At 40.9% G+C, this 13,354-nt stretch overlaps 2 protein-coding genes across 15 annotated transcripts in view; one reads left to right on the forward strand and one right to left on the reverse strand.

Moving 5' to 3' along the window:
- Positions 1-13,354, forward strand: part of dhx30 (DEAH (Asp-Glu-Ala-His) box helicase 30) — a 138,710-nt gene that overhangs the window by 86,495 nt on the left and 38,861 nt on the right. The gene's annotated exons all lie outside the window — the stretch shown is intronic.
- Positions 1-13,354, reverse strand: part of LOC138755671 (microtubule-associated protein 4-like) — a 275,424-nt gene that overhangs the window by 16,049 nt on the left and 246,021 nt on the right. For all 12 annotated transcript variants that reach the window (XM_069922064.1, XM_069922076.1, XM_069922071.1 and 9 more), the window contains one exon: positions 202-294. In XM_069922064.1, the coding sequence (XP_069778165.1) occupies positions 202-294 (93 nt within the window). The remainder of the gene's footprint in view (positions 1-201; positions 295-13,354) is intronic.

Here is a 13,354-nt window from a genome sequence, read left to right on the forward strand (position 1 = left end):
TGAAGTGACCAGCAAAATGGTTGATTCTTCCATCTTACATATGTTGCACTTGGAGTTGTCCTAATATGATGATGAAGAGAAATGACCTTGTATGCTTCTTGTAACTGCAACATTTCTCTACATGACTAATAGACTAAATAAGTTTCATGACAGCAATTCACACAAGATTAATGAAAAGAAAATCAAAAATCCAATACTCACATTGCCACCACCAGGAATATGCTTAATGTTATCCTTGGAGCCACACTTGGACTGTACATGACTGTAGTCAACTTTTTTGTTCACAATCTGGACCTGAGACACATTGAGGCAAATCAATTCCAGATCAGTTTTCTTTATAATAAATATTTTCAGGGCAATGTTAAGGCCTTCCTCGTCCACAACACAAAGAGTTCAAAACTAATATTCTCAAGAGAAGAAAAATAAGTTCAAGTAAATAGTTATTACGACCAGAACAGCGACCCCAGTGTTCTGTATGATAGATAATTGGGTATTGGGAAAAAATCTAATGGTATTATAAGGACAAGAGCAAAAATGGTACATTATTGCATCATAGGTTTGTTCAAAATGCAATCACTACTTGGCCATATCCAGTTTTCAATTGCCTCCTCGTTCAGATTTATGAGGTTCCTTCCTGGTTCAGATTTAGAAAATCCTTTCAAAGGTCTAGGTGTGGGGATGCCTTGTCTGGCTGAACTGAGATTCTGGTTCCTCTTTGGTTACATTCAGACCAAACAGTTTTGATCATTTCTGAAAGGCAACATGAACATCAAATCTTTCTTCTGAAGTAATTTTGATCTCTTATTTATGGTGAGTTACAGTAAAAGATTTGATTATGGTCACATTTGTTAGCTCAAAGCAAGTATCAAGACTAAAGTTTATGTGCCCAACTTGACTGCATTTCTCAAAAACACCATTGAACCGTTTATGGAGTGGAAACAGGCCATGTCGGCCCTTCAAGTCCGCACCGGTTCACTAGAACAACTCCACTAGGTCAACCCTCCCACTCTCCACCCACAACCCTCCAACCCCCTCACTTCCATGTACACATCCAACTTTCTCTTAAATGACAGAAGGGACCCTGCCACAACTCTCTCATTCGGAAGATCATTCCTTTCTGCCACCACTCGCAGAGTGAAAAAGCCACCTCTAATATTGCACCTAAAGTGTTGCCCCCTTACCTTTAACTCATGGCCTCTTGTTCCAACCTCCCTTGCCCTCAGGGGAAAGAGTCTGTTTATGTCTAGTCTATTTATTCCTTTCATAATTTTAAATACCTCTATCAAGTCCCCTCTCAGTCTACATTCCAATGAATAAAGTCCCAGTCTCCTTAATCTCTCCCTGAAATCCAGATGCTATAAGCCAGGCAACATCCTTGTAAACCTTCTCTGCACCCTCTCCACCTTATCTATATCCTTTCTATAATTTGGAGACCAGAACTGAGCACAGTACTCCAAACCTGGCCTTATCAATGCCTTAAACAGCTGCAGCATCACCTCCCAGCTCCTATACTCTATACTATGATTTATGAAGGCCAGCATACCACATGCCTTCTTAACCACCCTGTCTACATAGGAATCCACCTTCAGTGAACTCTGTACCATAACCCCCAGGTCTCTTTGCTCCTCTGTATGCCTCAATGCCTTCCCCTTAACTATATATGTCCTATTCTGGTTATTTTTACCGAAATGCAACACCTCACACTTTTCTACATTGAATTCCACCTGCCATCTTTCAGCCCACTCTTCCAAACAAACCAAATCCTTCAAGTCCAAGAAAATCTACCTCACTATCCACCACTCCCCCTATTTTCGTATCATCCACATATTTGCATACCCAGTTAACCACACCCTCCTCTAAATCATTAACATAAATGATAACCAACAATGCTGGAGAAACTCACAACAGTGTACTGTTGCAAAGAAAAAGATAAATAACTAACGCTCAGGCCTGAGCCCTTAATCAAGGAGTATCAAACTATGATCATTCCCTTGTCCTTTAAATGAGTACAGCAATGCTTGAGAAATCTCTAATTTGATGGAAAAAGTCTAGTAGGCTTAATTATCTGCTGTGATGGATCTAGAATGCCATGTCATCCCTTGACCAGGATGATGAAACTTGATCATGCCTCAAGACAATCTCCAGTGTCGTGCATCTCATTTTTTTTTAGTTTGTCTAGATGACATCAATTCTGGTCAATGCAATGGTGATGGTGGCAGCATCCCTGGTTCAATTCTGATTTCCAAAATTTGAATGGAACATTTTCCATCTTTGCAATCGAGGGAGCTGTCATTGTTGCAGTTGGCTGAGTCAGAGTGGTAAGGTTTTGGTGAGAACAAGTAAGAGGTGAGGAATAGTAGGAGTTGAAATAACAAAGGGCCACCCTTTTCAAGGAACATCAAGGATTCAGCAGGTAGGCACAGGTAAGGGGAGGTTTTCAATATAAATTTTGTTCCTCTAGTCATAAACAGTGGGAAAGGCAGCCAAGGAACACTCCTCCTGCAGAATGTGGGTTGTCAGTAAGGTCAGGAGTATCCCTGACAACTTCATCTGCGAGAAGTGCATCCACATCCAGCTACAGCTCCTGACATGCCAAGCTGGAACTGGAGCTGGAGGAACTCTGGATCATTCAGGAGGCAGAGGTAGTGATAGACAAGAGTTACAGGGACACAATCACACCTAGGAGGCAGGAGGATAGATGGGGGACAGATTGACGTTCTGTGGAAGGGATTGAATATTTTGGATGGTATGTTGGTGGTAGGGTCCGAAATATCTCAGAACAAGTTCATGGCATTCTCAGGAGGGAGGATGAGCAGACAGATGCTGTGGTCCATATAGGGACCAATGATGTGGGTAGGAAAGGTGAGGAGGTCCTGCAAGGAGAGTTCAGGGCTAGTTTGAAGGGCAAGACCTTCAGCATTGAGATCTCAGGACTGCTACCTGTGCCACGTGATAGTGAGGTTAGAAATGGGAGGAATATACAGCTCAACATGTGACTAAAGGCATGGTGCAGGAGGGAGGGCTTCAGGTTTCTGGATCATTGGGCTCTCTTCCAGGGAAGGAGGACCTGTTCCGATGGGAGAGGTTGCATCTGAACTGAAGGGGGACTAATATTCTTGCGGGAAGGTTTGCTCGTGCTGCTCCGGTGGGTTTTAACTAGATTTATAGGGGGATGGGAACCAGAGTGCCAGAGCAGTGGAGGCGGGAAAAGATTATGTGAAAATTCCATGCACCGTTAGAAATTAATGGGTTGTATTTGGTGGAAATTTTCTAAAGTACATCTATTTCAATGCAAGGAATAGTGCAGGAAGCCAATCAACCTTAGAGTATAGATTGGCACGTGGAATTATGACATTGTGGCCATTTGAGCTATTGTAGTCATAGAACTAGAGACAGATTCACACCAGCTATGGCAGGGAGTGCAGGCCATTATTGCCTACAAAGTGAGGGCGAACACCAGAGATGGCTGTGATGCATTACCCGATGACTTGAACACCTTCTATGCTCACTTTGAGAAAAACCAAACAATGCCTACTACAATCCCAGACTTTTAAGTGCCTAATGGATGCAGTGAGCTGGGATTTGAATTTCTTATTTGTAATGGATAGGCAGCGTCCACCACCGAGTGGCGCCGCTGCGATCCTGTTTGTAGGACACACAATGACGTCAAGGTCGAAGACTCACCTCAAGCCTTACGATTGGCCCACCTAAATCACCAGGTGCTGCAGTCTAGGTACCCTGCCCAGACTCAACCCTGACCTTCACCCAATTGGCCCAGGTGAATCACCTCAGTTCACCCTAGCTGAGCCCCTGCATTTGGCTTCGAGCCATTGGCCACAGCAACCAATGGAGGCCCACACTGGCCCTTACGAAAGGCCCCCCAGCTTTGGCCCCAGAACTATAAAGGACCATGTGCCCCTTTGTTCTGCCTCTTTAGACTCCTCGAGGCATGTAAGTATCACCTTCTACACTGGGTTGGGGTGAGTCTCGAGGCCAGGTAGCAGAGCCATGTCCATATCGGTCACCTTGATCTGATTATTGAATGTGTATGCTCTTGTAACTTCCCCAATTTCTGTCGGTTTTCCCCCTCGTCATCCGAAAGTGTATATCTACCCCCTGTGTATTATGCATGTGTAGAAGTTTGCTTGACATATTGACCCTGTTGTCTCAATTTTTCCATCCCTGAAATAAACATGTGCTTTGTACCTGCACTTTGGTCTGGTTCTTAAATTGTGGGACCCAAACGAAACAGAACAATACTATTCATATACCTGGACGACATCCTGATTGCCAGGAGGAACCATATGGAGTACTTATCCCATCTCCACCAGCTGTATACCTGACTGACCAAGTTTGGTCTGACCATTAACCCAGCCAAATGCCAGTTCAGGAGGAAGACCATGATTTCCTGGGCCACAGGATCTCAAAGGACAGCGCGACTCCTCTGCTGAACAAGGTAGAAGCATCTGACAGTTCAACAGGCCTACCACAGTCAAAGGGCTACAGAAATTTGTGGGCATGGTAAACTTTGACCATCGCTCCTCCCATCAGCACCCAGCATCATGTGACCACTGTTCACCCTGATGTCAGGTAAAAGGAAAGACTTCACTTGGGACCCAGAGGCTGTAGCAGCTTTGGCCCAAATGAAGGAGGCCTTGGCAAACACTTCCATGCTAGTACACCCCAGGACTGATGTTCCGACAACTCTCACAGTGAACGCATCAAACACAGCAATCGGCGGAGTTCTGGAACCCCTTGGCCTTCTTTAGTAGACATCTAAGACCACCCTAGTTGAATTACAGTGCTTTCGACAGAGAGCTGTTAGTACTCTACCTGGCAATCCAGCACTTCAGATACTTTCTGGAAGGCAGACCGTTTACAGCTTTCACCGACCACAAGGCCCTAACCTCTGCGCTCACTAAGGTATCAGACCCCTGGTCAGCTCAGCATCAGCGGCGCCTTTCGTATATATTGGAGTTCATGAAAGTGATCCAGCACAACTCTGGTAAAGAAAACACCATGGCGGGCGCTCTATCCAGGCCAACCATCCAAGCATTGACACAGGGCATCAACTACTCAGAGCTAGCAGAGCCGCAATGAGAAGACACATAGCTACAGGACCACCATCTCAGGCCTGCAGGATGTACCCTTGGGTCCAGGTGAGCAAACTCTCCTTTGCGATAAAGCCATGGGCCATCCCTGTCCCATCATCCCAGCAGCCTGGAGACGCCATGTATCCAACCCCGTGCGTGACCTAGCACACTCTTCCCTCCGAACCACAGTCCGTATGATATCCAATCTGTTTATGTGGCACAGCCTCAAAAAACAAGTCAGCTACTGGGTGAGTACATGCACTCAGTGTCAGACAGCCAAAGTCCAGAGGCATACTATAGCCCCCCCACAGCAGTTCGAACCCACCACCCATAGATTCAACCACATCCATGTCAACATTGTAGGGCAACTGCCAGTATCACAGGTAGCATGGTACCTCCTCACCATGGTGGACCATCACAGACACTATCACCGAATTCTGCACCAGGGCCCTAGTCACATCTTGGGTAACACATTTCGGCATCCCAGCCTACATCACATCAGAGGGGTCCAGTTCACATCAAGCCTATGGGCTGCCATATCCAACTTGTTGGGGACCCAGCTGCATCACACCACAGCCATTGTAGTCATAGAACTAGAGACAGATTCACACCAGCTATGGCAGGGAGTGCAGGCCATTATTGCCTACAAATCAAACAGCCTGGTGGAGCACTTCCATAGACACTTGAAATCGGCACTTATGGCCAGAATGCAAGGCCAAAATTGGGTAGATGAGCATCCCTTGGTCCTACTCAGGATCTACTCAGCGCCGAAAGAAGACCTGCAAGCTTCTTCAGCCGATCTGGTCTACGGAAACCCCCGGCAGTCCCCGGCAAGTTCCTACCTGCCATAAGGGGCAAGAAGCAGACACCACAGCGACCTTGAGCAAGTTCTGTGAAAAGCTGGGTAACCTGGCACCCATCCAACTTCCCAACACGGATGAAAACTGACCTCTGTTCCCAGACAATTAAAGGAGTTTGAGTATGTCTTTGTTAGAAGGGCCACACACCGGCCACCACTGCAGCAGCCATACGAAGGGCCGCTTTGAGTAGTAAAAAACAATGGGTCTACGTTTATGTTGGACGTGGGGGGTAAAGAGGAGATGTTCAATTGACCAATTAAAGCTGGCACATGTGGACTTGGAAAAGCTGGTTGAAGTGCAAGCATCCAAGTGTAGAGGCAGGCCACCCAAACAGAAGAAAGTGGAGAATTTGGGTTGTGGGGGTGAGATCGCTGGTTCTTTGGGGGGGGGGGGGGGAGGAGGGGAATTTTGTGTGACAACCAACGGTCTTGGGGTTCAGGCAAATCGGCTCCAATTGTAACGTGTGTGCGGTCAGAACAGCATACACCAAGATGGCATCAGGCATCTTCCTCTTCCCCTCAAGGAAATGGCCCACACGCGCGAAGTATGAATAGCTACCAATCAGCGACACAATTTCAAGTTCTCAGCAACGGGAACAGGGAGCACCTTTAAAATGCTCAGTGAGCAAACAATAAAGCAGCAAGTTTTGGAATGAACCTGTCAACTGCCAGTGTCGTTATTTGCTCCATAGTGTAAATGCTACACACCATCATTTATGAAGGATTTAAACTTGATTGATATATGGAGGCAGTTTAACCCCGTAGATAGAGAGTATTCGTTCTATTTAAGGGAACATGACTCACATACAAGGATCGATTTGTTTTCAATGTCTACCCAGTTAAAAAGTAGAGTGGTAAAAACAGAATATTTGGCGAGACTTTTATCAGATCATTCATCATTAACTTTAACCATCAAGATAATGGAAAAACAAGTGTATATAAATGGTGTTCTCAATGCCACATTTTTGAAAAGGAAGAACTTTTGTGAGTTTATTATGAGACAGATGGAACTATTTTGTGAAACTAATCCTTTCTTCTGCTGATAATAGCGTTTTAATATGGGATATGCTTAAAGCTTGTTTAAGAGGACAAATTATTTCTTATACAAAAAATCTTGAGAGAATATGCTACAGTTAGATGGTTTTGAGAAAAACGCAACAAAATTGGAAAAATATCAGAAAACGGTTACAAGAAAAATATAGAGCATTAGAGAATAAAGAACTGAAATAACACATTACAAATATAGAGAACAGAAAAAAATATATTAAGAATCAAGCAAAAATATTATGAATTAGGAGAAAAGGCACATAAAGTTTTAATTTGGCAGGTAAAGGCAGAGGAGTCATCTAGAATGATAAATGCAATAAGAGGCCAATATTATAACATATAATCAATAAGAAATAAATAATATTTTAGATAATATTATGAAACTATATAAATCAGAATTATTAGGAGATGAAAATGAGATGGATAAATTTTCAACAAATGTTGAACTTCCAAAATTAGAAGACAGAGAACGAGTTGATTTAGATGTCCCTTTCACAAGAGAAGAAATCAAGAAGGCTTCGGGTACTTCACAAGCTAATAAATCTCCGGGGAAGGATGGGTTTCTTCTGAGTTTTATAGGCATTTTAAAGATTTATTAATGCCTCTTATGATGGATGTATTGGTCTGGGTGGTGGAGACCCAGACCCTCCCAGATTTTTTCTCAACTGCTCTAATTACAGTGCTACCGAAGAAAAGTAGAGACCCATCATCACACAGACCTATATCATTTCTGAATGCTGAATTATATAATATTGGCAAAGGCATTAATTAATAGATTGGGACAATATCTATCAAATTATTACATACAGATCAGGTGGAATTTGTTAAAGGAAGACATTCTTCAAATAGTCTAGGTAGACTATTTAATACATATGACATAAGAAGGCATATGGTATGCTGGCCTTCATAAATCATAGTAAAGAGTATAGGAGCTGGGAAATGATGCTGCGGCTGTTTAAAGCAGTGGTGAGGCCAGGTTTGGAGTATTGTGCTCAGATCTGGTCTCCAAATTATAGAAAAGATATAGATATGGTGGAGAGGGTGCAAAGAAGATTTACAAGGATGTTGCCTGGCTTACAGCATCTAGATTACAGGGAAAGATTAAGGAGACTGGGACTTTATTCATTGGAATGTAGACAGCTGAGAGGGGATTTGATAGAGGTATTTAAAATTATGAAAGGAATAGATAAACTAGACGTGAATAGTCTCTTTCCTCTGAGGACAGGGGAGGTTGGAACAAGAGGGCATGAGTTAAGGGTAAGGGGGCAAAAATTTAGGAGAAATATTAGAAGATATTTTTTTCACTTAGTGAGTGGTGGCAGAATGGAATGACCTTCCAAAAGAGATAGTTGTGGCAGGGTCCCTTCTGTCATTTAAGAGAAGGTTGAATGTGTACATGGATGTGAAGGGGTTGGAGGGTTATGGGTGGAGAGTGGGAGGGGGGAGCTAGTGGAGTTGTTCAAGTGAACCGGTACAGACTCAAAGGGCCGATATGGCCTGTTTCCGCTCTGTAAATGGTTATATGGTTATAACTATCTCCCTAAATGCAGAAAAAGCATTTGACCGATTAGAATGGTCATTCCTATTTAAAACATTAGAAAAATTTGGTATAGGCAGAAAATTTATAAATTGGATAAGAACTCTTTATCATAAACCACAAGCCAAAATTATAACTAATGAACAGATATCAGTGGTTTTTCCCTGTAGGTCGAGTAGACAGGGGTGTCCTCTGTCCCCAGTGCTTTTTATCCTAGTTATCGAGCCACCGATGGAAATTATAAGGAGAAATCCAAATAGTAAGGGCTTCAAAGTTGGACAGGAAGAACATCAAATAAGCTTATTTGCTGATGATGTGTTATTATATGTGTCTGACCCGGCTAAGTCTTTGATAAAATTACAAACAATATTAGAAAAATATGGAAGAATATCAGGTTATAAAATAAATATGGACAAGTGAGATAATGCGATTGAAAATTTTTGATTCGAAAGATATCAAAAAGGTAGTAGATTTAAATGGAAGACAGATGGAATCAAATATTTAGGAATAATGACAGATAATTTATATTGAATTCAAGTTATGATTAAGGAATAAGATGTTATGATGTGGAGCAATCTTTCGTGCCTTTTGAACAATTAAGAAATAAATACTGAGTACCTAATGGGACTTTCTTTTGCTTTCTCCAGCTAAGATCATTCTTCAGAGAAAGATGGGGGCCAAATTTTCCCCCACTTGAAATTAGTGAATTGCAATGAACAATTTGGCTGGGGAATACTAACTAAGATGTACTATGCTCTCCAGAATGAAAGTACAAAACCAGGCTTACAGAGATTGAGAGAGAGATGGGAGTCGGATCTAGATGTTGCAAAAATGGAAGGATGTTGGTCTGATTGGTGCTTGGATAGCATGACATCAATTATAAATGCAAGATATGGATTAATGCAATATAATTACCTACACCAATTATATCTCACACCACAGAAGTTGCATACATCAAAATCTGAAATAATGGTGTTCCGGGTGTGGGAAAGAAATAGGAACATTTTTACATGCCACCTGAAGGTGAGACCTTTCTGGCAAGATATTACTGAAATATTAACCAGGATAACATGGGCGACCTGGAGCTTTATCTTTTTGGCAACTTTATTGAAATAAGCAATAAACTAACTAAATTCCAAATTTCATTTGTTAAAATAGCCTTAGCAGTGGCTAAGAAATGTATTGCAATTACTTAGAAATCTGACTTCCCTCGACATAAATCATGATGGACTATAGAGATGAATAGTTATATGGAAAAAATTACATAAAATTTAAAGAACAAATATGAGATTTATTAAGATATGTGAGCCATATTTGGATCATATAGGGCCCAATTATAAATACAGTAATTGAAAGAAGAATAGATGCTGCTATGGTAGCAAGTGACTTCCCCATTGAGAATTTTTTTATGGTCAACCTAAATGTGGGCCATGACAGTGTGTGGATTTATATTGGTGAATAGGGATGGTTGGGGGGGGGGGGGGGGTGGGGGGAGTTGTTTTGCTGGGTTTGTTTTTTTGTAAGAAAAGGTTATTTATTTATATAGACACACACAAACTTATAAAATACAATAGTTAAAAAAAATACCTCTGAACAAACAAGGAGACAGATTTACAGAATTCACACAAAATAAATCACCTGGCTGAAAAGACTGAGCCTTAGGTTAACAATTAAGGTAATAGCTGTCTTGAGGGGAAAACCAGCTGTAAATTTTGTAAGTATGAGGAATAGAGCTGTTATGGAGTAACTGGGAAAAGATTCTTAAAATTTTGCATAACGCAAATATGAGTAATTTCTGACAGGAAATATATTAAGGACGATGGACACTGAAACTGTTTCCTAATTATCCAAAATTGGATTCTCCAAAATTCTCAATTATCCAAAATTTTTTCAGAGCCAAACTGACTGGGGACTTGGGCTCCCAGCAGCAGCGGGGTCCTCGGGCTCTTTGTTGGGGAGTTGTTGGTGATTGGCAGCGGCCAGCATTTTTTTTTGGTGAGAATTAAACATTATTTTAATACTTAAAAAGCCTTCCCTTGTTGTTTAAACACTATTACCAAGTGATTTGCTGTTGCTACTGGGTTGTTTTTAAAAAATGACCAGTTCACCAAAAAAGCCATTTATCTGAAATAGGCCTGGTCCCAATCATTTCTGATATTTGGAGTTGTACTGTACATTCTTGAGTTGTTACTTTACTGCTCTGAATATTGTGGGAGCTCACTCCAGATATAAACCCATCTTCATACTAAAAATATCTTGCCTGTGCCAAATATAAATGACAGTGACAGTTCAGTGAGATTATTAATGTGGAAGCTGCAGTGCAGAAAATTATTTTAAACATAGAGCTCAATGTTAAATGAATCATGTAGAATTAAAGCAGATGCATCACTAATCCAGCCACTGAAAGATAACATTGCTTAAGGCACCATCTGGATGCTCTTTCTTCATCTCATCCACCCCAATCACCCCATCCCTTCCCCACACATATGCATTGTCAACAAATTAGATGAATCTGTGCTACACAGAGACAGATGTGGAGGAAGAGCAACAGCAATGGAGGATTGTCATCTTTAATCGCTTTAATATGTAACCACTTATACACATATTCAATGCTTTGTGAACATGGTATCAATTGTTAAATATACCATTCAAAGAACATTTGGCAAGAAAAAATGTTTTTAAAGAATCTTATAGTAACGATTGTATTTCCTTTGCTCTTATTGGATTGCTTAAAAGAACAATTACTAGAGAAGAGTCAAATCTGATCACAAACTTCAGCCTCCATAACTTCAGTATCTTTTCAATCCAATTTATGCTATGAGATAAAGGACTGCAGCAACTAGATCAGTGCAATGGCCATCAAGGAAAGCATAGTGAGCCTTCTGCTTGGTGTCAATTCTGTTTGTTAATTTTAATCAGGGCCATTGGCAAGCCATCTTTATACTAGAGATACCATGTGGGAACCAAATATACAGTGGTATAGTACAAAAGGCAATCATTCAACCCATTGAGTATGCGATAGAGGAAAACGCTTTGCAAAAATGTTAACTCTATATTCAAACAAAGCAACTATGGGATCCTGGCTTTTATAAACAGGAGTAATAAAATCAGGAAGTTATGCTAAACATTAAAAAAACATGTTTGGCCCAGCAGCAGTATTTCCAATTCTGGTCACCGTGCTTCAGAAAGATGTGAAGGCTTTTGGGAAACTTAAGAGATTTCCTTGATTGCTTCCATTTAAAATTACATGGGGAGATTGGAGAAGCTGTGGTTGTTCTCTTTTCAGTAGGGATAGGCTGTGAAATTTGAAAAATTAATGAAGGATTTGTAGAGATTAAATAAAGCAAAACTCTTTCAACTATTAGAAAATTGATAATATTCACATAGATTAAAGCTGATTGGCACAAGTTGGTAAGATACACAAGGGAATACAATGCAATGAATAGATGGAATTTGGAATGTACTGATGGAGAGGCCAATTCCACAGGTGACTTCAGGAAAGATTTGGGGGGAATGGGACTAACTGGATGCTCATTGCAAATAAAAGAGCATAGATTCAGAGCTGAATGGCATCTATTTCTTTTTGGAATTAGTGGAGTCCATAAAATACACTAAGTAGCATAACAGACCAAATGCCAATGAATGTGATTGCTATAGACAGACACCTGATGGATTTGCTTCCATGCTCCATGATTGACATCAATGGCTATTTGTCTAGATGTTCACCATCTTTTAGTGTTAAAGGTCTTTATTATATGAATGGATTGGAGTGTTCATAAGGGAGCTGAATAAGTACTTGACTAGAAAGAGTTTGTGGGACTACAAGAAAAGGCTAACTGAGTTGCTCTTGCATTGAGTCAGTACAGACCTAAAGAGACAAATGGCTCACAGGGGTGTAATTTTTCTGTGATTGGATGGATTAATTCAGAGTTGTGATACAAGGGACTGCAAATGTTAGAACCTTCAGCAAAAAAAATAGAACTAGAAGAACCCAGCAGGCCAGGCAACATCCAGGAAAAGAAAGGGACAATCAACATTTCAGGTAGGGAACCTTTCCTGAGAGGAAAGAAAAGTACCGACTCCAAACAATGATGATCCATTTACCTCTGGGGATGATGCCCGACCCACTGAATCCCTCCTTCTCCTCTTTATTAATTCAGAGTAGACTCAAATTCAAACAAGAAATTTTCTGATTCTGCATCCTCAGTACTGAATCGTATATGAAGATTATCCAATATGTTACAATTTTGTGACAGGCCATTTAATCCATTGTCTTAGTTAGGACTTTGAAAATTATTTAATTAGTGCCATAGCTTGCACTTACTGTATTCCTGATTTTTATGTTTCCCTTTTCAAACATTTTATTGAAAATGCTTCCACCCACCCTTTCACACAATATTTGACAGATTTTTAACCCTCATTGATCAAACAAACCTAATCTACTTATTTTGCAAATGGAAACAGCTCCACTTTATTGACCATATCAAAATATTTCAGAATTTTACTTCACTTGAATATTTTCATAATGTTCTCTGCTTTACTCACAATTATCTCAGATAAATGATCCCCCAATCCTTGATACATTCTAGATATGTAACCTTGCCAAATGGCTGTACCATACAAGGTTACATCTTCATTTTTTGGGGCACAATTTTCCTTTTTCTTCAGTACAGTCTGAACAATTGGGCATGTCTCTCAACCTTGCTACTAACAAAATGGGCTCTCACTGCTATATTAGCAGATTTGGTTTGATCATGGAGAAGAAGCATCACACATTAGAGGACATATATTTAAGGTTAGGGGAACCAAGTTGTTGGG

Source organism: Narcine bancroftii, chromosome 2 (assembly GCF_036971445.1).
Source record: "Narcine bancroftii isolate sNarBan1 chromosome 2, sNarBan1.hap1, whole genome shotgun sequence".
Taxonomy (NCBI): Eukaryota; Metazoa; Chordata; class Chondrichthyes; order Torpediniformes; family Narcinidae; genus Narcine; species Narcine bancroftii.